At 41.8% G+C, this 24,829-nt stretch overlaps 1 protein-coding gene across 9 annotated transcripts in view; it reads left to right on the top strand.

Moving 5' to 3' along the window:
- Positions 1-2,189: 2,189 nt before the first annotated feature.
- Positions 2,190-24,829, top strand: part of LOC146391699 (protein NLRC3-like) — a 28,199-nt gene continuing 5,559 nt past the window's right edge. For 2 of the 9 annotated variants that reach the window (XR_014798612.1, XM_084914946.1), the window contains exons 1-7: positions 2,190-2,400; positions 5,091-5,226; positions 7,419-7,497; positions 9,383-9,611; positions 9,753-11,544; positions 13,943-14,119; positions 16,276-16,470. Coding sequence is in view for 8 of the 9 variants with exons in the window: in XM_084914946.1 (XP_084771072.1) it covers positions 5,117-5,226; positions 7,419-7,497; positions 9,383-9,611; positions 9,753-11,544; positions 13,943-14,119; positions 16,276-16,470 (2,582 nt within the window). In the remaining variant the exon portion in view is untranslated. Of the gene's footprint in view, positions 2,401-3,701; positions 4,586-5,090; positions 5,227-7,418; positions 7,498-9,382; positions 9,612-9,752; positions 11,545-13,942; positions 16,235-16,275; positions 16,471-24,829 lie in introns of those variants that run through there. The other 7 variants (XM_084914967.1, XM_084914958.1, XM_084914976.1 and 4 more) reach the window with 7 other exon arrangements.

Genomic DNA, 24,829 nt, shown 5'->3' with positions numbered 1-24,829 from the left:
ACATCGGTGCATTGGTGGTTCTTTGTGTCTGGGGATGGGCGTCCAGGTACTGCTTGTCGGGGCCTGGAGCCTGGGGCTCGCTCGGGCTCCTTCGGGGGTGGGGTGCCTTTGGCCTCTCGGCCTGGGGCTCGGTCACTCAGGCACAGCTGGCTGCCGGCGGAGCTCACGGGCACGTCACGTTTAAATCATGCTTTTTATCTGTTTTTGTTTTTTAATGTTCTGTAAAGAACTTGGGATCACCTTGTTGTTGAATTGTGCGATATAAATAAACTTGCCTTGCATTTTGGCTGCTACCTCAAAGCACACTGTGCGCTGTCGATCTTACGTGCTGCACAATAATATTCAATATTTAGTATTTACAGTTATATTCACATAGATCATCGCGATGATGTTGTTTATTATATTGCTCTCTTTTGTTTGCTTGTTTTCTCTTTTTTCTTTCTCAACAGGTGATCCAGGTGATTGATAGATGGATTTTTTGTCTGTTTGTTTTCTTGGCTTGGACAACTTCCTACCAGACCCGTGGAAGTGGAAGCTTCAGTGAAGAAAGATTCCTGCTCCCTGCCGTTCATTGGCTCGGCATTTTAAACCCCTAAAGGGTCACCTGGCCTGTAACTAAACAGGGCCAATAAAAAAAAAATCACAAGAATAATACAAACATTTCAGCCAGTTTATCTTAATACATTAACTTATTCTTGTGTACACAGTAATTCATAAATAAATAATGTATATTATCAATAAAGATTGATCTAAACAGTTTAACTGCTATGTGCAGATAAAGGTTGCAAAGCTTTAAAACATTTGCTATCCAGCAAATATCAGTCAAACTCAACACAAAAGGTAACATAACAATGGTCCAAATTGTTTGGACCGGTGATCCAAATCAACTGGTGTTGGTGAAACAGATGTGTGGTAGACTTACTTTGAAGGAGCTGCTACCGACAAACCAGCAAATAAACACCAAATATTTCATCTGTGACATTTGTGAGGTTTCCTCAAACACACTCCGTCAGTCTTGTTGCTGTTGAACGACAAACTATTTAAAAATGTCGCGGGTTTACCTGGTCATATTCTCATTCACGGGGCGATCGCCAAAACAAAAGCAAACAATTAACACCACGCCGATGCTGTTCACAGGACAGCAAGAGTAACGATCAGGAGCATCTTGTCTTCGTTATCGTTCCCCTCGTACGTGTTATTACTGCGATTTCAGCGTTTTCGCTTCACAACTAAAGTGTGCAGTTTACTTTGTGTGCACTCAAATGGAGTCAAGTCAAGTCAATTAGCGCCACCTGTGGTCAAGTGCCATAGCCTACAGCCAGATTAACTTGTGACACACATCTGAGCCACGTTTGAATTCCTGTTTCATGCACAATACATTTGTAACTTTTAATTTTTTCTGTTTTTGTGTCTTGCAAATAAACCTTTAAAGTGATTGAAATGATGTTATGTATTTATTTTTGGCCTATATCTACGGTGGCCCTGAGAGGCCAAACGGACTGCAACTTAAGAAAACACCAGCAATGAAAAAAACGCTGCAAAAGCACAAAAAACACAACTGAAACACAAAAAAAGAAAACACAAATACAAAAAATGAAAACACAAATAGGAAAAAAGAAAACGGAAGTGTTTCTGGGGAGACAATAGTAATTAGTAATAAACAGAGCCAGTGTGACTAAGTGGAGCTTGTGAGAGTGAGTGGATTGAAGAAAGTGAGGGACTCAGATGTGTCAGTTGGTTTGTCTTTGTTTTTGAGTGTGGAGGAGAGTTAGATTGGGTTGGTTTTAAAGCTAAGTTAAGAATATTCTGAATTTCAATTCAATTTTATTTATATAGCACCAAATCACAACAACAGTCGCCTCAAGGCGCTTTATATTGTACAGTTTAATTTCCAAAACTTGCATATGATCTTCAGTTTGCAGCTGGACTATCACATAGCAGCTGGAGCAGTCTCAAATGGAGGCCAGTCCACTGCTGCCACCTGTGGCCAAGTGCCATAGCCTACTACTAGATGAACTTGTGACACACATCTGCAGTAGAGGCTGAGTGGCTGCTCTCACACCTGGAGCATCCAAATCGACCCACAAACACGTTGAAAGATGCAATGCCATCAATGTGGATTGTCAAGACTGAGAGACCTCTTCCCTCTGACCCCTCCCCAAACCCTCAAACCCTCCTACCCACCTCGACATACAAACTCTGTGTGGCTTCACGTGTTCTGTTGATGTTTACATGATCGAAATAACTTGAACACAAACACAAACAAACAAAGAGGAAGACCGCACCGGAAGGAAACAACTACAAGTCCCAGCATCCTCTGTGTTTAGGGAGCAGCAGTGAAAGTGAAAGTATTGAGCCTCCGTTCAGAGCAGCAGGAGGAGGAAGGTGGAGCTGAGGCAGGTGAGTGTTTACATGAATATGTTTCTTCTTATGACATAAAATAATTCCACGCTGTTCGTGTCTGTGGGTGAAATGTGAGGCCGGTCGGCTCCTCTGAGCGCTGGTTTCCTGTAAGTAGAGAGGAAGTGAGTTTAGCTGAGCCTCCGTTTAGTGTGAGAGAGCAGGAGGAGAGTGAGAGCTGTGCTGAGGCAGGGTGAGTGTTAACACCGCTCTGACATTACTGTGTCTCTGTGGCGGGAACAACAGGCTCCGTCAGTGGAGGCAAAAATAATCAGACTTTGGTTTTTCAAAGGAAACAACTTTATGTCGGAAGTTCCCGCACGCTCATTGGATAACGATGTGTCAATCTCGAGCTATTAGCCAATGAGCGTGCGGATTCACAGAAAGACCCGCCTTTATCACGGGACTTTAAAAACTACAATAGCGACAGAAACTCCGTGAGTGGCAAGGGTGTAGATTTGGTTGTGGCATTGGTGGGGACGGATGATTCAACCATCGACCCCTGCCCCGTTTCTTATTTTTTCCTTTTTGTTTTTGCTTCTTGATAAAAAGAGGAGAAATATACTTGCCTACATGTGCTATTCTACATGCTTTTAAACCGTTTAAAATTACAATTCATAGTTTTATATGTGAATTATATAATGTTAAATTACTATTAAACAAATGACTGACTAAGTATTTCAGGCTTTAGTTTACTTCAGCCATATTCCATATAAATCAGGTATCATACAAAAGTAAAAATAGCTTCAAATACAGTCAAGACAATAAAAGAATATGACTTTAAGGACTTAACAACATTACTTCAGCTATAGTACACCAACATCTCTGATACATTAGCACTAAGGGAACACTGAATGATCTGGTGGGTTTTGTCCATAAAACTACTCATCTAAGATTACCACAAAGTAAATGATCTCTCAGCAACATTATGCAACATTTTAGGCACTACTGCCCTCTATCAGATCAGTGAGCTGGGATGTTTAACTCTAAACATGAACTACTGTTACAGCAACAGATATGGACTACATGCCCACACAACAAACACATGCCTGCTCCTCTCGTTAGCTGAAATGAACTGCTGGCATATTTGTTTTACATCTATACTGTCCAGTCTCTCCTGGTGGACATGGAATCACATTATTCGTGGTTACATACAATTTTAGACTGATGTGGACCAAGCCTAGCACCTACTTGCCAACCTTGAGATCTCAGAATTAGGGAGAAAGGGGCTGGGGGGGGAATACATGTACATATATATACAAAAAACTTGAAACTTACAGTGTTTATTTATCGGATAAAATAAGTTAAATGTCACTGTTATTATTGTCCAGCCGGAAACAGGCCGGGGGTGTCCAACTTCAGAGGCTGCGTCCACCTGAGGACGCGGCCTTAGTGGTCTAAGTGGGCCGGGTCCTCCGAAAGCCGGGTAGACCGGAAATGAGCGACTGTGAAATTGGACGGTCTAGCCTTCAGAATTACGTCACCCGCCGTCTGTTCCTTGCTGTCTAAAATATAACCGGACGCTGGCGTAGATGGTCGAATAAACTGCTGTTTTCACACAGCAGTTTATTCAGCTGTGTGAGAACCCGGCATAGCCTGTAACGTTATTGTGACGGACACATTATATGAGTGAACTTGACTTTAAGTGACTTACAGGTTTCTTTGAAAAACAATTTCTTATATCCAGGTTCTTCCTTTGCGCTGCCGTCCTCCTCTCCTCCTCGCAGCGCAGGTTTGCCGCTGCTGAAACTAAACAGAGCTCCCTGAAAGGCTCAGCCAATCACATTGGCCATATTTGTCACATGACGTAGGACTCCAGTAGAGAGCGTAATTTAACTTTTTCTGCTCCGCTCGCTGAATGAGACGCTGACAGATCGTTTTTTTCTTACTATCGGGTTTGTTTTTCTTTACTCGAAGAGATCAAATTATTGGTGGGGACAATTCAATAATCGCTGGATATTGGTGGGGACACGTCCCTTCCGTCCATGCCAAATCTACGCCCTTGGTGAGTGGAGTTCAGGGTGACGTTATGAAACTGTGACGTTTGAGCCACTTCCTGTTCTCAGTCCCAGCGTCCTGATCACCGAGGTTTCTGTTGCTCTGATATCTGATATTGATTATATTGGTAAACAGGCTGTAGCATAAACATCAGGTCTGCTCTGAAAACTGGCTTTATTTTTTCAAAGTAAGGGAATATCTGTGGTCTGATACCGCGGGCTCATGGGCTAAGGACTTGGATTGACAAGTCAAGCGCAGATGATTGTGTTGTTTCTTATAAAGGCTTGTGTGTGTGTGCCTTCCTGTGTGTGTCCTTGTGTCAGTGGAACTGAATCAGTGTGTTAGAGAAAGTGCTCCTCTGCTGTGCCGTCATCGTGTGGATGCTTCTTTTAAAGCTGGAACTCATGTCTTTATGATCTGCTTCATTTCATTGAACCTTTATTTCTAACCATGAAGTCCCTTTGAGGTTACAGCCTCCTGGTTAGGTTTAGGCTGTTATTGTGCTTCAGGCTGAAATCTGAGGAGTAAGGAGTGGGGCTGGTTAGCCCTCATGACCCTCACCATAACACATACGTCACAGGACAGTGTTTACCACAGAAACTCCATGAAATGATCAATGAGAACTTTAGAAACCCGTCAGTGTGATGCTTCCAGTACAACAGCACCTCTGAGTGTGTGTGTTTGCATCCCAGACTAACTCCACCCTGACATCAAGAAGATGGAGGAAGAGGATGGAGCAGGATCTGCAGCATCCAGCTGTGTGTCTGTGAGGAGTGACGGGTCCAAAGATCAACCTCCAGACTTCAGTAATGAACCTGCAGCAACAATGTAAGAGAGCTGCTGACTCATTTATTCAGTGTAAATAATGATTTTTGATGCAATGGGAGAAGAAAAATGACAAAAACTGTTTTAAAAATAAGGATTAAAATATTAAAAACTATATTTTTGAGTTTCCTGATGTAGTACAAAAATATATGAACATAACTGTATATAGGACAGATATTTTACGGTTCTTTTAGGCAGCACCAAAAAACAAAAAGACTATTTTTAAGCTGTCTGAGGTAGTGAGTCAACATGTCACACTGGGTCAAAGGTCAGGGAGTAAAAGTGTGTTTTAAAGGAGGTTTAAAAGCAGCGAGTGAAGGAGCCTGTCGAGGTAAATCGTTCCATAACTGATCAAATTCAGTTGGTGGACCTCTGTGTGAAATCAAGCATCTGGTTCACAGAGAGGATAACCCTCAAATGGGCTGTACAACATTATATAGGGAGACAAAAACAGAGATTATCGTAGCCATCGCTCTCTCGCATGGACGTGGCAGTCTTGCTGTCTGCTGCGAATCCTCCCCGTACCGCCGTGACCTCGTCTGGTATCTGCTCCCTCCTCTGTAAGAGACAGTAAAGGAAAACACGTCTCTGCCTAGTCTTGAAAATCTAATCTTATCATCCATTGTTCTTCTAGGGCCTCTTCTTCTTGTGGCCTCAGCTAACTGCTAATATTTAAATGGCTAACATTAACATTAACATTTTTTTTCAAAAACTTACTCAAGTAAACGTAACGGAGTAAATGTAACTCGTTACTACCCACCTCTGGACTTGACTGCGGTAGTTTGTAACCAAAGATCATCACACTGCCCCTCTGATTGTCTCCCCCCAACTACTCTTTCAAGGATTGTCAGGTTGGAGATATAATTAGCTAAGACAGCTGGGTCTAGAGATGCTTTTTAAGTAAAGGTTTAACTACAGCCAGCTAGGGATGGGTACTGTTTAGAAAACCTGCTAAATCAGAATCAGTTGCTGATGATGGCTTTTTTCTTTTACATCAATCACGTATAATCTTAACTCAAAGTGAACATAGACTTGATTGAAGTAACTCAGATCAGCCAATTCAAAATGCTAATTCAATCAACTCTGAGTTTATGGCTAGACTCAGTTTGTTGGCCCTGCACCTTAAAACTATTCCCTGTTTGTCCCTCATGTTTTTTGGATATTGTTTTCACATCTTATGTCACGGCTAGCGGGGCGAGCCATGTTGAATTTAATAAAGGACCCAAGATGCAGACATTGCTGTGACGTGAGTGAGCTGTATTGAAACGGTGAAGTGCAGTGGAGATGGCCTGTGCAGAAGCTAAGATAACCTCTACTGAAAAAACTAACCTGAAACCTTAAACGGAGACACGGGGAGACAACACAGACGAACCAGCAACAAGCAGGAGAAAACAAAGGGCTCATATACACAAAAGAGCAATCAGGGAATGAGAAAAGGGAGACACAGCAGGATTCATTGGACATAACCAGACAAGGGGAAGCAAAAGTAGACACACTAACATAGGACATGGCACTGTCAAAATAAAACAGGAAGTGAACACAGAGACACAATACTAACACAGTACAGAGGGAACACAGAAACCAAAACCTCAGAACTAGAAAATCTTAATCAGAATGAAATTGTAACAAAAGACAATAACAATCAAAACAAAACTACTGAGTCCACAGACTCGGGACATACATCGGCTCAAACTGTGGTCATAAATATTTTGTGCTTGTAAATCAGACTGTGTAGTTGTGAACTGAGTTTTGTAACATTGTAAAACAAAATATCTGGAAAGTTTATGTTTTTGCGTTCATTGATTTGTGTGTGTAAAAATGTAAGAAATGTAATAAATGTAAGAAACATTAGAACTACTTTTGCTGACACAAAGTTTGGCGAGCACTGCAAGTTGTCCCTTTAAACCAGTCACTGATATAAAGAGAGCACCTTGTTCCAGGGCATCTGAGCATGGAGGGAAAGCTTTACGCAGGAGATGGTAAGAGCTGTTGGGACTAAAGAAACTGAGCAGAAAACTACAGACATCTGGAAACTGAGATGTTAATTCTCAGTGGGATCACCAGGACTAGCAAAGCTTCACCATGACAGTCATCTGATTGACTGAACCCATCCAAACATCACTTCATGGACCTTTAGCTTGTGTCTGTGTGTGGACAGACATAACATGAGCTAATTATACATTACTCCTCCACAGAGTGGACCAGCAGAGAGCAGAGGTTTCCACTGGTCAGTCTGCACAGCAACATCCAACACACCTGGACTCTGTGGTTATGGTTTGTAGTACTACGTTTACATTTGTTCTTTTCAGTCACCTCTATGCTGCACTTTGTGGACCAGAGGATTGTCAGTGTGTCCAACATAAATCAGAGTTTGGGCTCCATGATTTCAGTCAGATTGGGGTGACTGTAGCTCAGGAGGGGAGCAGGTCAGCTACTAGTCAGAAGGTTTGTGAATCAAACCCTGGCTGGCAAATGTACTGGGTAACGTACTAAACCCAAGCTGCCCTCTGATGCATCCATCAGAGTGTGAAAGAAAGTATTTAAGCTAGGGCTGCTCAATTGATCGAATTTTAATCACGATTACGATCTGGGCTTTCAACGATCATTAAAAATGACTAAGCCGATTATTAGCCCCTCCCTCGTGCTTTACTCTTGCGCTGCTCCGTGTGGCAAATCGAGCGCACCTCTCTGCATTTCGAACAAGCCTCACAACAATTAAGAGGACCCGAGGGAAGCTCGGAAAGCTAAGCAGAAGTTATTTGGAGAGGAGAGTGACTGCCATTGGTTGAAAAGAGAGGTAAAAAAAACTTCAGTGGGGTGGAAACATTATGGGTTCACGGAGTCAGACGTGGATCAAGTAGACATAGTGTGTAAACTTTGCTACGGTGTCGTAGCTGCACCACAGAGCAACACTGCAAAGTTCACTAAACATAGATGTTTACATTTTTCATTTACTTTTTATATTGCAAACATTTGCACTGTTATCAGTATTTGCACACTAGTTTATATTATTTTTAAAAGTCATTATTCAATACATTGTTATTGTTAACCCTTTAAAGCCGGTCAGAGCGGCAAGCTCCGTTTTGCGTAACTATTTTTAAATCCCTGTAGAACCGGAACCGCGTAAGCTAGCGCAATAATTTTTTTTGCATATGAAACCGGAGGAGTTGTACTTACGTCTTATGCCATCAGCTTGTCCTAGGTCACGGTTTCCTTCCACATACAGCTTTGCAAAAATTGCATAAAAAGCGCTTGCAGGAACAAAAACATAATATTCCAGAAACACGCTGATCCGATCAGCTGTTCGTAACACTTCCCACATTGAAAAAGACGTCAGCCATTTCCTGACCGAAACCGGAAGTGACGTCATTTTGCGGAAAATGTATTTTTTTACTTGTAGGCCTTAAAAGCCTATACTGGTGTTTTTATAAGTCATGTTTGACTTTTATGAATAGTTTCTGGGATGCTTAGAACTCGAATTGCACTGCTGGAAATAGTTTATTTTGATGCACCTGCTGTTTTCTTTGCAAATTTGCATCATAGGATTGTTTTTTGTTTTTCCTACAGTATATAAAAATTGGTGTATCTCCAAAATAAAACTATGAAGACACTCAAAATAAATTTCCTGTTTTTGTAAACTATTTTTTGCAATTTTTTTGTATTTAAAGTTTTGAGGGATAAGCCTCTTAAATTTCTCCAAGTAGAAATATATGTAAAAAACAAAACAAAAACGATTTTCAAATTTTTTTTAGTTTATTGCACTTTTTCGCAATTAATGTAGTTACTATGGATTTAATGCATACATATTATTAAAATATGGTCTATAACAGTTGTATTGATGTATAGCAACTTGAAATGCTCCCACAAATGGCACTACAGCATGTAAAAAAATAATATAAGCTCTGGCGGACTTGGTTCTATGGTAGGTCTTAAAGGGTTAAATAAATATCGTCAAATAATCGAGATCTCAATTTCAGCGAAAATAATCGTGATTATCATTTTTGCCATAATCGAGCAGCCCTAATTTAAGCATAGAACAATGTGCTTGGTTGAATGAGGCATGTTGTATAAAATGCTTTGTGTGCACAGAGTATCAAAGAGAGCTATAGAAGAACCAGTCCATTTACCACTGGGTAATTCATATAGTCTTCTTTTCCAGCGGCTGGAGGACAACATCACCATGTTTGTGAAGAACGAGCTGAAGAAGATCCAGAAGGTTCTGAGTCCAGATCACCCAGAAACTTTAAAGAGCCAGATGGAGGATGAGGAGATGTTTGAAGGTGAGGATGAAGATGAAAGAAAGAGCTGCAGAGAAGCATTTCTGAAGATCACACTCCACTTCTTGAGGAGACTTAAGCAGCATGAGATGGCTGACCATCTGCAGAGCAGTAAGAGAATTTCTCTAAAGACTGAATATTGATCTTTCCTAATAGCTCAAGAAACAGACCAATAGACATTCATCCTTTCAGGGTACTGAAAGGCTATGATATTTATTATATAATATTTTTTTCTGAATTTCTTACCTTCAGAAATATTTGCTTCACTCCGTAAACGTGAACTTAAAGCCCAACTGAAGAAGAAGTTCCAGTGTGTGTTTGAGGGCATCGCTAAAGCAGGAAGCCCAACCCTCCTGAATCAGATCTACACAGAGCTCTACATCACAGAGGGAGGGACTGCAGAGGTCAATGATGAACATGAGGTCAGACAGATTGAAACAGCATCCAGGAAACCAGACAGACCAGAAACAACAATCAGACAAGAAGACATCTTTAAAGCCTCACCTGGAAGAGACGAACCAATCAGAACAGTGCTGACAAAGGGAGTGGCTGGCATTGGGAAAACAGTCTTAACACAGAAATACAGCCTGGACTGGGCTGAAGACAAAGCCAACCAGGACATCCAGTTCATATTTCCATTCACTTTCAGAGAGCTGAATGTGCTGAAAGAGGAAAAGTTCAGCTTGGTGGAGCTTGTTCATCACTTCTTTAATCAAACTAACGAATCAGGAATCTGCAGGCTTGAAGACTTCCAGGTTGTGTTCATACTTGATGGTCTGGATGAGTGTCGACTTAATTTGGACTTCAACAAAACTAAAATCCTGACTGAAACAAGAAAGTCCACCTCATTGGATGAGCTGCTGACAAACCTCATCAGAGGGAACCTGCTCCCATCTGCTCGCCTTTGGATAACAACACGACCTGCAGCAGCCAATCAGATCCCTCCTCAGTGTGTCGACATGGTGACAGAGGTCAGAGGGTTCACTGACCCACAGAAGGAGGAGTACTTCAGGAAGAGATTCAGAGACGAGGAGCAGGCCAGCAGGATCATCTCCCACATCAAGAAAGCTCGAAGCCTCCACATCATGTGTCACATCCCAGTCTTCTGCTGGATCACTGCTACAGTTCTGGAGGATGTGCTGGAAACCAGAGAGGGAGGACAGCTGCCCAAGACCCTGACTGAGATGTACATCCACTTCCTGGTGGTTCAGGCCAAAGTCAAGAGGATCAAATATGATGGAGGAGCTGAGACAGATCCACACTGGAGTCCAGAGAGCAGGAAGATGATTGAGTCTCTGGGAAAACTGGCTTTTGATCAGCTGCAGAAAGGAAACCTGATCTTCTATGAATCAGACCTGACAGAGTGTGGCATCGATATCAGAGCAGCCTCAGTGTACTCAGGAGTGTTCACACAGATCTTTAAAGAGGAGAAACAACTGTACCAGAACAAGGTGTTCTGCTTTGTTCATCTCAGTGTTCAGGAGTTTCTGGCTGCTCTTCATGTCCACCTGACCTTCATCAACTCTGGACTCAATCTGCTGGAAGAGCAACAAACAACTTGGAAGGTGTTTCAAACAAGAAAATCTTCAGAGAAATACTTCTACCAGTGTGCTGTGAACAAGGCCTTACAGAGCCCCAATGGACACCTGGACTTGTTCCTTCGTTTTCTCTTGGGTCTGAAGACTAATCAAACTCGTTTGCAAGGCCTGCTGACACAAACAGGAAGTAGCTCAAAGACCAATCAAGAAGCAGTTCAATACATCAAGAAGAAGCTCAGTGAGAATCTGTCTGCAGAGAAAAGCATCAATCTGTGTCACTGTCTGAATGAACTGAATGATCGTTCTCTACTGGAGGAGATCCAACAGTCCCTGAGATCAGGACGTCTCTCCACAGATAAACTGTCTCCTGCTCAGTGGTCAGCTCTGGTCTTCATCTTACTGTCATCAGAAAAAGATCTGGATGTGTTTGACCTGAAGAAATACTCTGCTTCAGAGGAGGCTCTTCTGAGGCTGCTGCCAGTGGTCAAAGCCTCTAAAAAAGCTCTGTAAGTTATAAAAACACACTGCCATCAACTTCTGTTTTGTTTTCGTCGAAATCACTGTAATATAATCACTGTACCTTTATATACACGTGACTTGTATTAATGCTGCTGCCCTCTTGTGGCTAAAGTGTAATTATGTTCTTGTTATTAGGGAGGATTTGAGAGTAACATGCCAAGTGAGTCAGCACCTTCGCTTTAGCTTAAAAAATCCAAATTCTTATGTCATCAGTTATAGTTGCATGTATTCATTATCATAATTTAACCTTTAATATTGATGTCTTAAAATTATTTTGAGTAAACTAGCAATAATTTTATGGTTGTATTAAATACATACATCACTAATGAATTATTTATTTCAGTAATTAATTTAAAAAATATATTGATAATGAATTATCAGTTAATTTCATTTAAAATAATTCATTATTTATTTATGTACAATTCTAATTAGTTAAATACAAATTTAATCAATTATTGGTTTGTTTTCTATTTTAATTATTTTACTGACACATTTAATGAATTATTTAATGATGTATTTATTTAATTCACGTTGCTACTCCTGGCCCTGCATCGCTGTTCATAAATACATTTGATTTGTCAGCTTCACCCATCAAAGTCAGGGGGCGGGGTTAATGCTGATCAAGTCAAAACCATTGCTTTGGTCTGGTGGGCGTTCTTGTAGTGGGCTTTTCTCAATACTAAGTAGGCCCACACACCAGGGTTTGGACATGTGTGGACCCAAACTATACTTAAACTTTACCCTTTTTTGTGTGTCACCAAATACACTTTTAATATTTTCTAGACAAGAATGTAGTGGCGTAATCTTTAACCTCTTTTGGCTCCAAACAGAAGTGACAGACTTGAGCAGGGTTCATTTAAAGGCTGACAGAAGTGGAGTGGTGACGGGGAGATGTTTGACAGGACAGTGTTTCAGCCTCCACAGGTTCATGTTGTGCTCCATCAGTCAGTGAAGATGAAGTCAGTGCTGATGAGGCTGTAGAGTGTGTGAGGGATGTGAATGAGGATGATGAAGATCTGATGATAGCAGATAAAAACAGGCTGCAGAGACTTTGAGCCATACAGGGCACACAGTGCGTGTACAGAACAGCTGAAATCATTATGGAGGCCTCACTGGAATATGGAAGCATCACAGTACAGCTTCAGTGAAGCATTAAAGTCTCTGATATGAGATGAGAAATGAAGCAGCCAGAGCTTTTTCATGAGTGGAAATCCACTGTGACTGTGAGCTGCTGCTACAGCCTCCAGATTAGCCAGCAGCTCATCCTGCTCAACATTTCCTCACCAACTTTAATGGAAGTGTGATGTTTTCAGCTGGAGTGATGGTCAGGGTGGCCTCCCTCTCCTCTTCTTCTCCTCTTCCTCTTTCATTTGTAAAGCCACTTCTGCTGCTTTCATTCATTTGGAAGTCCTGTAGCTGAGTTTGGGAGAGACTAACAGCCTCGGCAGCAGAGGGGAGAAAGGCTGTAACACCACCACTTTACTCTGTTCTACCTGTCACATCATTTTATCAGGAAACAAATATGCTCATGTTTTTACTATGTTTGTCTTGAATGTAAGAAGATCACATGGTGCTTTTTATTATTGTGTTGGTTTGTTTCCTGTCTCTTGGATGGAGCCCAACTGTGCGTGGCCCCTGGGCCTGTGGTCAGAGTGTGTGCTGGATAATCCGGCCCAGGATGAGGCCAAACTGACATGGGATGAAATGTCTGTCACATAATTGAGCTTAGTGTAGTTTCATTTCTGCACAATTTAAAAACAACCAAAACTTTTTTTCTGTCTTTTCTATGTTATACTGTAGACTTTCTTTGATACTGTGTCCAAAAGGAGCAGCTTTTACTTTGAAGGGGAGGCGTCTCTGTTTCCTCTTCAGGTTGGATGATGGAAGCAAATTAGTGTGTGATGTTCTTTCAGTGTTGCACTTTGTAGACGCTCCCTGAGCACTGGTCTCACAGCCAGCTGCACATAGAGACCAGTGTTGTTAGTCCAGGTCAGAAGATGACTTGTTGGAATGAAAATGAGCTTGTAGTTTGTCTGCTTTAATAATGTGACTGGAAAAAGGTGTTGGACTTCAAATATGTCCATTTCTTTCACACTTCACCTTTAAAAGTGAAGCCTTGTGGTTCCTGGAAGGAAAAACACGACTTTTTCAAGTCTTTGTCCTGTTTTTATGATAAATGTACGACTTTAATGTGAAACATTCAGAGTTTTTTCTCTTGTTGTGTTTGTTTGAAGCTGCTTCCTGTTGGCTTCAGCTGTTTGGAGTTTCCATTTTCTAAACTTCTACATTCTGAACCTTCTTCAGCTCTGAACAGATGATGAAACACTGAATGATTTCAAGCTCACACTTTGTCTAATAAACTTACATCTTTCATTCTTTATACAGATTGAGTTTCTGTGGTTTGTCAGAGATCAGCTGTGATTATCTGGCAGCAGCACTGAAGTCCAACCCCTCCCATCTGAGAGAGCTGGACCTGAGCTCCAACAACAAGCTGCAGGATTCAGGAGTGAAGCATCTGTGTGGTTTCCTGGAGAGTCCAGGATGTGGACTTGAAACTCTGAGGTCAGTCAGCATGTTTTAGTTGTGCTGAGATGAATATGATGTGAAAGTTGTGCTGACACTAAACTGCAGACATCAGGCTGATATTATACTGATCCACACTGAGGATCTTCATGGTAAAGTCTGTTTTCTTCTTCTCTGGTTTAGTCCATTGACTGCAGCAGAACAATGTTCACATTTCAAACAGTGAGACTCAACGTATGGCCCGCGGCCCACACGCGGCCTGCCCACCTTTCCTGATTCAGAGAGAGGGGACCCTGATTAACTGTGTAGTGTTCTTCCTCACAGTTCTAAGTATCAGACACAACAATGAATAATCCACAGCTGACTGTCTTTAGCAGGTCAAAGGTCACGGCACACAGCAGACAGTGGGAAATATTATAACTCTGATCATTTATCAGCACATATCCATATGTATAAAAACAAAGCTGACACTGTGAGACTTGATCAGAGGTGTGATCATCACAGCAGAGGCCTTTGTGTCAAAGTCACTGAGGATCAAACAGAAACACATGAAGCAGATTTTCCTGTTCTGGCTTTTTATAGCAGATAACCTTCAAAATATTCTGCAGTCGATCAAAAACTGAAGCAAACCATGAATCAACATGTGAACATGAGCTGATGCTGCTGAAGTGAAGCAAAGTTACAGAGGTTTGATTACAGACACAGCTGAGAGTTTGTAATCTGTCATCATTTTAAAAGGTTTCAATTTCTTCAGTATTGAACAGCAGAAATGAGGCTTTGTTTTGGGAGGCCGACAGCAGTGAACACAACAGCAGACTGGTGCGTAATAAGCAGTGAAGAATGCAGGAAACAGATTTTTGAAGGTAAACTGTTCTTGAAGTACACTGAGAGAGAGAGAGCTGTGCAGGAAGTAAACGTCAAAGTCAGAGAGAATTCATGACGATGTTCATCAAACGTAAAGCGTAGTTTGGATCTTCTTTTGCTGCTGGTTCAGTCAGTTTTGGTTGGAGACAGATGAAACCTGCAGCTTCAGGATCTGTGAGCTGTCCACTTTCAGCCCCGACGGCGTGTCCGTGTACGTGCCGTCGAGTGAACGATCCACGCTCTGTGTTTCCATCTTTGTGTGTTTAGCTGCTCTCAATTACTGTTTTATCTGTTTGCTTGTTGTTGAAATACTTTTGGGAGCTTTAACCTGAGATTCTGGCAAAATACATTTATATTAAACATCGATTCAGGATTGAATGAATCAACATCGCTTTATTCAAATTAAAACCATTTAAATAGGAAAATCCATTTTTTTACAGCCGCCTCTAATGCTGGGTAATGTCAGCTGGTCCATGTGCAGCTGGCTGTGAGGCTCAGGGAGCGTCTACAAAGTGCAACACTGAAAGAACATCATCCATAAATATTGAGTAATAACTGGACTCTCATACAGCGAGACTCAAATGCCTTTAAACATCAGCTTATCCTGCTGATCCAAGTCCAACACTGAGTTTGTAAAAACATGTTTGTCAATCATTTTGTTTGGTTTCTGAGGAAAATGATTCAATAACTTGCTGCTAATACACAACATTTCATCATATTTCCTCATAACCCTCTTTTGTCTGACCATTTGATCCCATTTGAATTTGCAATAAAGGATCCACAGAGTTTGGTGACAATAATGACAGTAGATGTTTGTGTGAAAGTGCTGGAAGCAAATTAGTGTGTGATGTTCTTTCAGTGTTGCACTTTGTAGACGCTCCCTGAGCACTGGTCTCACAGCCAGCTGCACATAGAGACCAGTGTTGTTAGTCCAGGTCAGAAGATGACTTGTTGGAATGAAAATGAGCTTGTAGTTTGTCTGCTTTAATAATGTGACTGGAAAAAGGTGTTGGACTTCAAATATGTCCATTTCTTTCACACTTCACCTTTAAAAGTGAAGCCTTGTGGTTCCTGGAAGGAAAAACACAACTTTTTCAAGTCTTTGTCCTGTTTTTATGATAAATGTACGACTTTAATGTGAAACATTCAGAGTTTTTTCTCTTGTTGTGTTTGTTTGAAGCTGCTTCCTGTTGGCTTCAGCTGTTTGGAGTTTCCATTTTCTAAACTTCTACATTCTGAACCTTCTTCAGCTCTGAACAGATGATGAAACACTGAATGATTTCAAGCTCACACTTTGTCTAATAAACTTACATCTTTCATTCTTTATACAGATTGAGGAGCTGTGGTTTGTCAGAGATCAGCTGTGATTATCTGGCAGCAGCACTGAAGTCCAACCCCTCCCATCTGAGAGAGCTGGATCTGAGTACTGACTACTGGTCTTCGACCATGAACAAGCTGCAGGATTCAGGAGTGAAGCATCTGTGTGGTTTCCTGGAGAGTCCAGGATGTGGACTTGAAACTCTGGGGTCAGTCAGCATGTTTTAGTTGTGCTGAGATGAATATGATGTGAAAGTTGTGCTGACACTAAACTGCAGACATCAGGCTGATATTATACTGATCCACACTGAGGATCTTCATGGTAAAGTCTGTTTTCTTCTTCTCTGGTTTAGTCCATTGACTGCAGCAGAACAATGTTCACATTTCAAACAGTGAGGCTCAACGTATGGCCCGCGGCCCACACGCGGCCTGCCCACCTTCCCTGATTCAGAGAGAGGGGACCCTGATTAACTGTGTAGTGTTCTTCCTCACAGTTCTAAGTATCAGACACAACAATGAATAATCCACAGCTGACTGTCTTTAGCAGGTCAAAGGTCACGGCACACAGCAGACAGTGGGAAATATTATAATTCTGATCATTTATCAGCACATATCCATATGTATAAAAACAAAGCTGACACTGTGAGACTTGATCAGAGGTGTGATCATCACAGCAGAGGCCTTTGTGTCAAAGTCACCGAGGATCAAACAGGAACACATGAAGCAGATTTTCCTGTTCTGGCTTTTTTTTTTTTAATTTCTTTTTTTTAAATTTTCTGCATCCATTTTTACAAAAGACAAATTGCACAATATGCCGTTTTCTTTTTGAAGAACATAAAACAATATGAAACATACACTCCCACCTCATAATTATAGGAGTACCAGTGGGTGTAGAAAAAGAAAAAAGAAAGGATCCAATCTAATAATACAAATAGTAAACCCTGAAGTACAAGATAACAGTTCCTGAGTGTACAAGAGAGATGTGGAGAGTTTCAGAACCCACACCCCCACACAGGCACAGAAAAAACAAAACAAACAAACCAAGGAAAAAACAAAACAAAAAACACAAACATAATGAGTGGTCAGCTTAGTTGTAGAAATAAGTCAAATCTGTAAGAGAAAAGAAATATGTATAAAGTAGGTAAGTAAATGCCATCATAAAGCGCAGGCACAATAGAGTCCATATACTTAAACATAAGATAAAATAAAATAGAATAAAGTCCGAGCTGGCTAATTGGGAGCGTTGCGGGACCGCAAAGTCTGAACATGGTCAAAAAAGGGTTGCCAGATCTTAAAAAATTTGGCCATAGACCCACGCAGGGTGAATTTAATCTTTTCGAGTTTGCTAAAATGCAAAGCATCTCTGATCCAGATTTCCCAGGATGGGGGAGAAGGGGACTTCCAACATAACAATATTCTGCGTTTTGCCAATAAGGTGAGAAATGCTACCAGATCCGCTTGGGGCATCGGCAAGACAACTGTATCAAGAAGAACCCCAAACAAAGCAGTTAAGGGCACAGGTTGGAGGGTTAGCTGGATGATCTTTGATAAAGTCAGAAAAATATTAATCCAGTATTGTTTGAGGGATGGACATGACCACAACATATGTATTAGAGAGGCAGGTGTTTGATGACAGCGGTCGCAATCGGGGCTAAGGTTGGGGTATATTTGAGCTAGTCTGGCTTTAGTCCAGTGTACGCGGTGCAAAATCTTACATTGAATCAGCCCGTGTTTGGCACATAATGAGGAGCCATGGACCCGGTAAAGAATTTTATCCCAAGAGTCATCCTGAATCACACACCCCAAATCCTGCTCCCATGCCATTTTAATAGCCGAGGTTGAGGAGTTGCCAAAGGAACATATTCTCCCATACAGACAAGAGATCAGGCCCTGTGATGAAGGGGAAGGCGATAGAAGGTTATCAAAGTCATGACAAGGAGGTCTAGATGGGAACTGGGAGGATTTCTCCTTAACAAAGCTCCGGATTTGTAAGTAGCGAAAAAAGTGACTTTTTGGAAGGCCAAATTTCAATGTTCAAAGGAGGCAAGTGTTATATATATATATATATATATATATATATATATATATATATATATATTTTTTTTTTTTTTTTTTTTTTTTTTTTTCAAGGTAACTTTGACAATGGAGTTATTATAAGAACCTGCACTCGGAAGCTGCTTTTGGGCATAAATCAGGGCTGGTAAAGAGGATAAGGCACAAGAAGAAATCTCCAAGCTCAGCCATGCCGGGGCATTATTCATGCCTTCCCCCTGTAGCCAGTACCTGAGAATATGAATATTACATGCCCAATAATAGAACATAAGGTTTGGTAAAGCCATCCCCCCCATCTTTTTCGGTCTTTGAAGATATGTCTTGCGTATTCTAGGGGTTTTTTGTTCCAAATGAACCCAGAGAGAATCTTGTCTAATTTAACAAAAAAGGAAATTGGGATAAATACAGGGACACACTGAAAAAGAAAAGAAAATCTTGGGAGGATATTCATTTTAATTGTATTTATGCGCCCTGCTACAGACAGATGGAGTAGAGACCATCTGTCCAAATCTTGCCTAACTTTCTCCACAAGTGGGTCGAAATTAAGCTTGAAAAGAGCATGAAATTGACTTGTAATTTTAACCCCTAAATATGTAAAGTTGTCCGATACAACTCGAAAAGGCAGTGCTGTGCACTGATATTTCTGTGCAGCAGCATTCAGAGGGAACAGTTCACTCTTGGCGAGATTCAGCTTATAGCCAGAAATAAGGCTAAACTGTTCAAGTATTGAGAGCACCAAAGGAAATGAGGATGCTGGTTCTGAGATATAAAGAAGCAAATCATCTGCGTATAAGGAGACCCTTTGTTCTATACCATTTCTAGTAACCCCGGTGATACCTGGGTTTGATCTCAGCGATATGGCCAGGGGCTCAATTGCAATTGCAAAGAGCAACGGCGACATGGGACAGCCCTGCCTAGTCCCCCTAAACAGAGGAAAAAAGTCAGAACGTGTACCATTTGTTTTGACAGTGGCAAGCGGGGAAGTATAAAGAAGTTTCAACCAGGAGATGATTATTTTACCAAAGCCGAATTTATCCAAAACATAAAAAAGGTATCCCCACTCGACCCTGTCAAAAGCCTTCTCAGCATCTAAACTGATCCCAAACTCAGGGCTGTTGGAGTCTGAGGGATTGTAAAGAACATTAAACAAACGTCTAAGGTTAGAGATGGCATATCTCCCTTTAATAAAGCCTGTTTGATCCGGGTTAATTACAGATGGCAAGACTGCTTCCACACGCATCGCTAAAAGTTTAGCAAGGAGTTTATAGTCCACATTTAACAAAGAAATGGGACGGTATGAGCCACATTGTAATGGATCCTTATCCTTTTTTAAGATCAAGGATATAGATGCCTGCAGTAGAGAGGGTGGGAGGGATCCAACTTCCAGTGAATGCTTATACATATTTATCATGAGTGGGGCCAGTTTAGGCATAAATTTACGATAGAACTCAACGGGAAACCCGTCCTGTCCGGGACACTTGGAACACTGCAATTTGCTGATAGCTTGCAGGATCTCTTCTACAGTTACTGGTCCCTCCAGCCGAAGACTGTGTGTCTGATCAATTGATGGGAGCTTAAGATGATTGAAAAAGGAGTCCAAAGCCTCAGTGCTAAATGCACACTCAGATGCATAAAGAGATGAATAAAAGTCTCGAAATTGGTCATTAATTATTTTAGGATCCGTAGAAACACCGCTTGATGTCTGAATCCGAGGAATGGAATGTGCAGCTGCTGCACTACGAAGCTGATGGGAGAGCAGTTTACTGGCCTTTTCCCCATACTCATACTGGGAGTACTGACACTTCAACAACATCTCTTCAGCCCGAGCAGAGGACAGGTGATCAAACTCAGTCTGCAAAGACAGCCTGTCATTATAGACCTCTGGTGCCGGGCAGACAGCACACAACTCATCTAATTGCGATATGTGTATTATGAGCTCGGACAACTTTGCTTTCCTTTGATTTGCCTCAAAACCAGCATAAGATATAATATGTCCCCTGATAAAAGCCTTAAACGTTTCCCACAAAATGGAGGGTGATATTCCTGGTGTAATGTTTGTCTCTATAAATAAGTCTATCTTGGAAGTCACAAATGTGATGAACTTATCGTCTGACAGCAAGCGTGTGTTCAAACGCCATGGAGCTGGTGGAGAACTTTGGCCCACTGCCAAATCTAGAGTCAACGGAGCATGATCTGAAATGACAATAGCACTATGAGAGGAAGAGCGAATCTGTGAAGTAAGTCGACTGTCCAGTAGAAAGTAATCAATACGAGTGTATGTATGATGAACAGGGGAGAAAAAGGTGTACTCTCTACGTGTGGGGTTGAGAAAACGCCAGGCATCAATAACAGAAAATTCTTCAAGGAACATATTAATAATTTTGGAAGACTTGGATTGCCTACCAGGCTTATTTGAGGATCGATCCAGCGGCCAGAGCCAACAATTAAAATCGCCACCAAGAACCAAATAGTGGGAAGACAAGTCAGGAATTTTAGTGAAAAAAGTGCTAAAAAAATTTGGATCGTCCCAATTGGGAGCATAGACATTGGCAAAAATGAATTTAGTGTTCAAAATACTACCACTTACAATAATGAGTCTACCATTCTGGTCCGCTATAACATTAGAAGAAAGAAAAGGCACTGATTTGTGTATTAAAATAGCAGCACCACAAACTTTGGATTTAAATGTAGAGTGATAGAGTTGGCCCATCCACCCCTTACGAAGTCTAAAATGATCTGAAATTTTTAGGTGTGTTTCTTGTAAAAACACAACCCGGGCGCCCAAAACTTGCAAATGATGGAGGACCTTGCTCCTTTTAATAGGTTGGTTCAGACCTTTACAATTCCAGCTACAGAACTTAAACGAGTGACCTGCTTGTTGATTATTAATATTTAATTGCGATACCATGTTAGAACATAGATTGAAAAAAACAAAAGCTGACCGATGAAAAACACAGAAAAAACAAAGTCAGTGTACAGAACAGTACAACATAAAAAACAGAGAACACCCAAACTTCCCCCTAAATGCTGAAGCATCTTCCCTAACAAGATGCGCGCACCCCCCACCAAACACACCCCTGAGCACTTCCTCCCAACCATTCGAAGTCCCAGTTGAGTTCCAGCTCCTTGCAATACAAGGCAGAGACAAATCAAGGATTGTATGAAAATATATTAGAACAAGACACATCCTATAAATCAAGCTCACCTCAAATAAACATAAGTATGTTACTTAAAAAAAAATACAATAAGATACAATAAAAAAATAAAAAACAGTGAAGAAAGAGAAAAAAAAATAGAATAAAATATTTCACAGAAATTAACCAAGATGGACATATCAGCCCAATGGGCTAAGACACATATGTGCCCTGAGAGGCAGGGCCCCCCAGGATCTTATTGGCAAAGTCCGTGGCAGACGCAGGATCAGTAAACTTACGTACAACTCCATCTGGAAGTGTCACCCTCAGTTCCGCAGGATAGAACAGGCCGAACTTGATTCCCAGGACAAGAGTGCAGAAGGCACTTGACACCAGTAAACTGTGAACGTTTTTTAGCCACTGCAGGTGTGAAGTTTGGAAAGATGGAGATCCTTCTGCCCTGGTAAAGTAGAGGAGAGTTTGCCCCTGCAAGACGTAGCAGCTGTTCCTTGACATGGAAGTAGTGGACTCTAATGAGGAGTGGGCGAGGAGGCGCTCCCTCTCTGGGCTTTGGTCCAAGGGATCTGTGAACCCGATCCAACAGAGGTGCTTCATTCAGTTTCAGAAGATCTTGCAGGAGATGGGAAATAATCTCCCTAGGGTTAGAAGTCTCCAAACCCTCGGGGATGCCAATAAGGCGAATATTATTGCGCCTTGATCTTCCTTCTAGATCCTCACATTTAGCTTGCAGTTGTCTGACCTCCTCCGTTAGGACACTTACAGCAGATTGAAGAGAGGTCAGGTCGTCACTGCAGGTTGTAGCTGAAAGCTCCAAATCTTTAATGGTGGTCCCTTGAGCATTAACGGTGGCCTGTAGGGTGGTTATAGCAGCTTTAAACTCAGCCTTCACAGATGATATTTCTGACCGCAGTGTATGGGTAACTGTATCAATCTTGCATTCAAGCTTGTCGCAGATGTCCCGTTTCAGAACCTCCAATGCTTTGGTAAATGTGACTTCGCCGAGCGGTGCGCCCGCACCCTGCTCGTAGCTGCTCTCTGTGATAGCCGCATCACGTTGAGATTCGCGACCCAGCTCCGGGCTCTGTGAACCACCCGCGCCGGCCTGACCCCGTTTTCGACGTTGCTCGAAAACGTTGAAAACGGGGTCTGCCATTATGCAAAAAAAGAATAAAGGGCAAATGGTGGGACTTTTAGTGAGAGAACTTGATTGTCCAGACGCTACGGTCACCACAGCCAACCAGGAAGGAAACTCCTGCGGCCTTTCCCAGAAGTTGTCAAAAATAGGTTTCCCGACCTCAGAGAGTGAAAAAGTGAAAATAAATAAACAAGCGGGCGCCCAGCGGCAAAAAGGGTTATTTATAGCCCACAGGGCTGATATAGAAAGTGCGGATGCGTCTTAAAACAATATTTTTGTCACTGCTTTGCGGAGCCCCGGAAACACGTCTTCACACCATAGTGTCTAACAGCGCGCCCCCCTGTTCTGGCTTTTTATAGCAGATAACCTTCAAAATATTCTGCAGTCGATCAAAAACTGAAGCAAACCATGAATCAACTTGTGAACGTGACCTGATGCTGCTGAAGTGAAGCAAAGTTACAGAGGTTTGATTACAGACACAGCTGAGAGTTTGTAATCTGTCATCATTTTAAAAGGTTTCAATTTCTTCAGTATTGAACAGCAGAAATGAGGCTTTGTTTTGGGAGGCCGACAGCAGTGAACACAACAGCAGACTGGTGCGTAATAAGCAGTGAATAATGCAGGAAACAGATTTTTGAAGGTAAACTGTTCTTGAAGTACACTGAGAGAGAGAGAGCTGTGCAGGAAGTAAACGTCAAAGTCAGAGAGAATTCATGACGATGTTCATCAAACGTAAAGCGTAGTTTGGATCTTCTTGTGCTGCTGGTTCAGTCAGTTTTGGTTGGAGACAGATGAAACCTGCAGCTTCAGGATCTGTGAGCTGTCCACTTTCAGCCCCGACGGCGTGTCCGTGTACGTGCCGTCGAGTGAACGATCCACGCTCTGTGTTTCCATCTTTGTGTGTTTAGCTGCTCTCATTTACTGTTTTATCTGTTTGCTTGTTGTTGAAATACTTTTGGGAGCTTTAACCTGAGATTCTGGCAAAATACGTTTATATTAAAAATCGATTCAGGATTGAATGAATCAACATCGCTTTATTCAAATTAAAACCATTTAAATAGGAAAATCCATTTTTTTACACCCGCCTCTAATGCTGGGTAATGTCAGCTGGTCCATGTGCAGCTGGCTGTGAGGCTCAGGGAGCGTCTACAAAGTGCAACACTGAAAGAACATCATCCATAAATATTGAGTAATAACTGGACTCTCATACAGCGAGACTCAAATTGTCATGCAGCGGCTGTGTGAAGGCAAGAGAGGACCCAAATGCACGGCTCTAGACACACGGGGATGAACTCAAAGGCAGGTCTTTATTAACAGGAACATAAGAAGTCATACAAAAACTATACTGGGAGCAACTAAAGCTGAGGCGCTGGGAAGACACGGTAAATGCACACAACCTAGAGGGACAACGCAACACGGAACAAAGGGATACTTTGACATAAATACACAGAAGGTAATGAGGGAAGTGGGAACACACGGGGAACGCAGCTGAGGACAATTACTCGTGACAGAGCGGGGAGGACACGAACCTGAAAATACTGACACCAAGATGTGGACCTTGAACACAACACAGTACACAGAGATGAGGACAGAGAGAGAGGCAGAGAACAAGGATGAATACACGAGGGGATGAGGAGAACACAGAACACAAAGGACGGGAACACGGTACCAGAACAAACACCACAATAACAGCATGGACACAGGGGGGATCCAAATACCAAACCAAACAATCCAATGAACATAAGGAACAAAATACAAAACCACAGGAAAACTAAGAACACTGGGTCAAAATGACCCAGGACCATGACACAAATGCCTTTAAACATCAGCTTATCCTGCTGATCCAAGTCCAACACTGAGTTTGTAAAAACATGTTTGTCAATCATTTTGTTTGGTTTCTGAGGAAAATGATTCAATAACTTGCTGCTAATACACAACATTTCATCATATTTCCTCATAACCCTCTTTTGTCTGACCATTTGATCCCATTTGAATTTGCAATAAAGGATCCACAGAGTTTGGTGACAATAATGACAGTAGATGTTTGTGTGGAAGTGCTGGAAGCAAATTAGTGTGTGATGTTCTTTCAGTGTTGCACTTTGTAGACGCTCCCTGAGCACTGGTCTCACAGCCAGCTGCACATAGAGACCAGTGTTGTTAGTCCAGGTCAGAAGATGACTTGTTGGAATGGAAATGAGCTTGTAGTTTGTCTGCTTTAATAATGTG

This window comes from Perissodus microlepis, chromosome 3 (genome assembly GCF_051167445.1).
Source record: "Perissodus microlepis isolate ML-2025 ecotype Zambia chromosome 3, ASM5116744v1, whole genome shotgun sequence".
NCBI lineage: Eukaryota > Metazoa > Chordata > Actinopteri > Cichliformes > Cichlidae > Perissodus > Perissodus microlepis.
The sequence above is the reverse complement of the archived record's forward strand: the minus strand, read 5'-3'. Positions and strand labels throughout refer to the sequence as shown.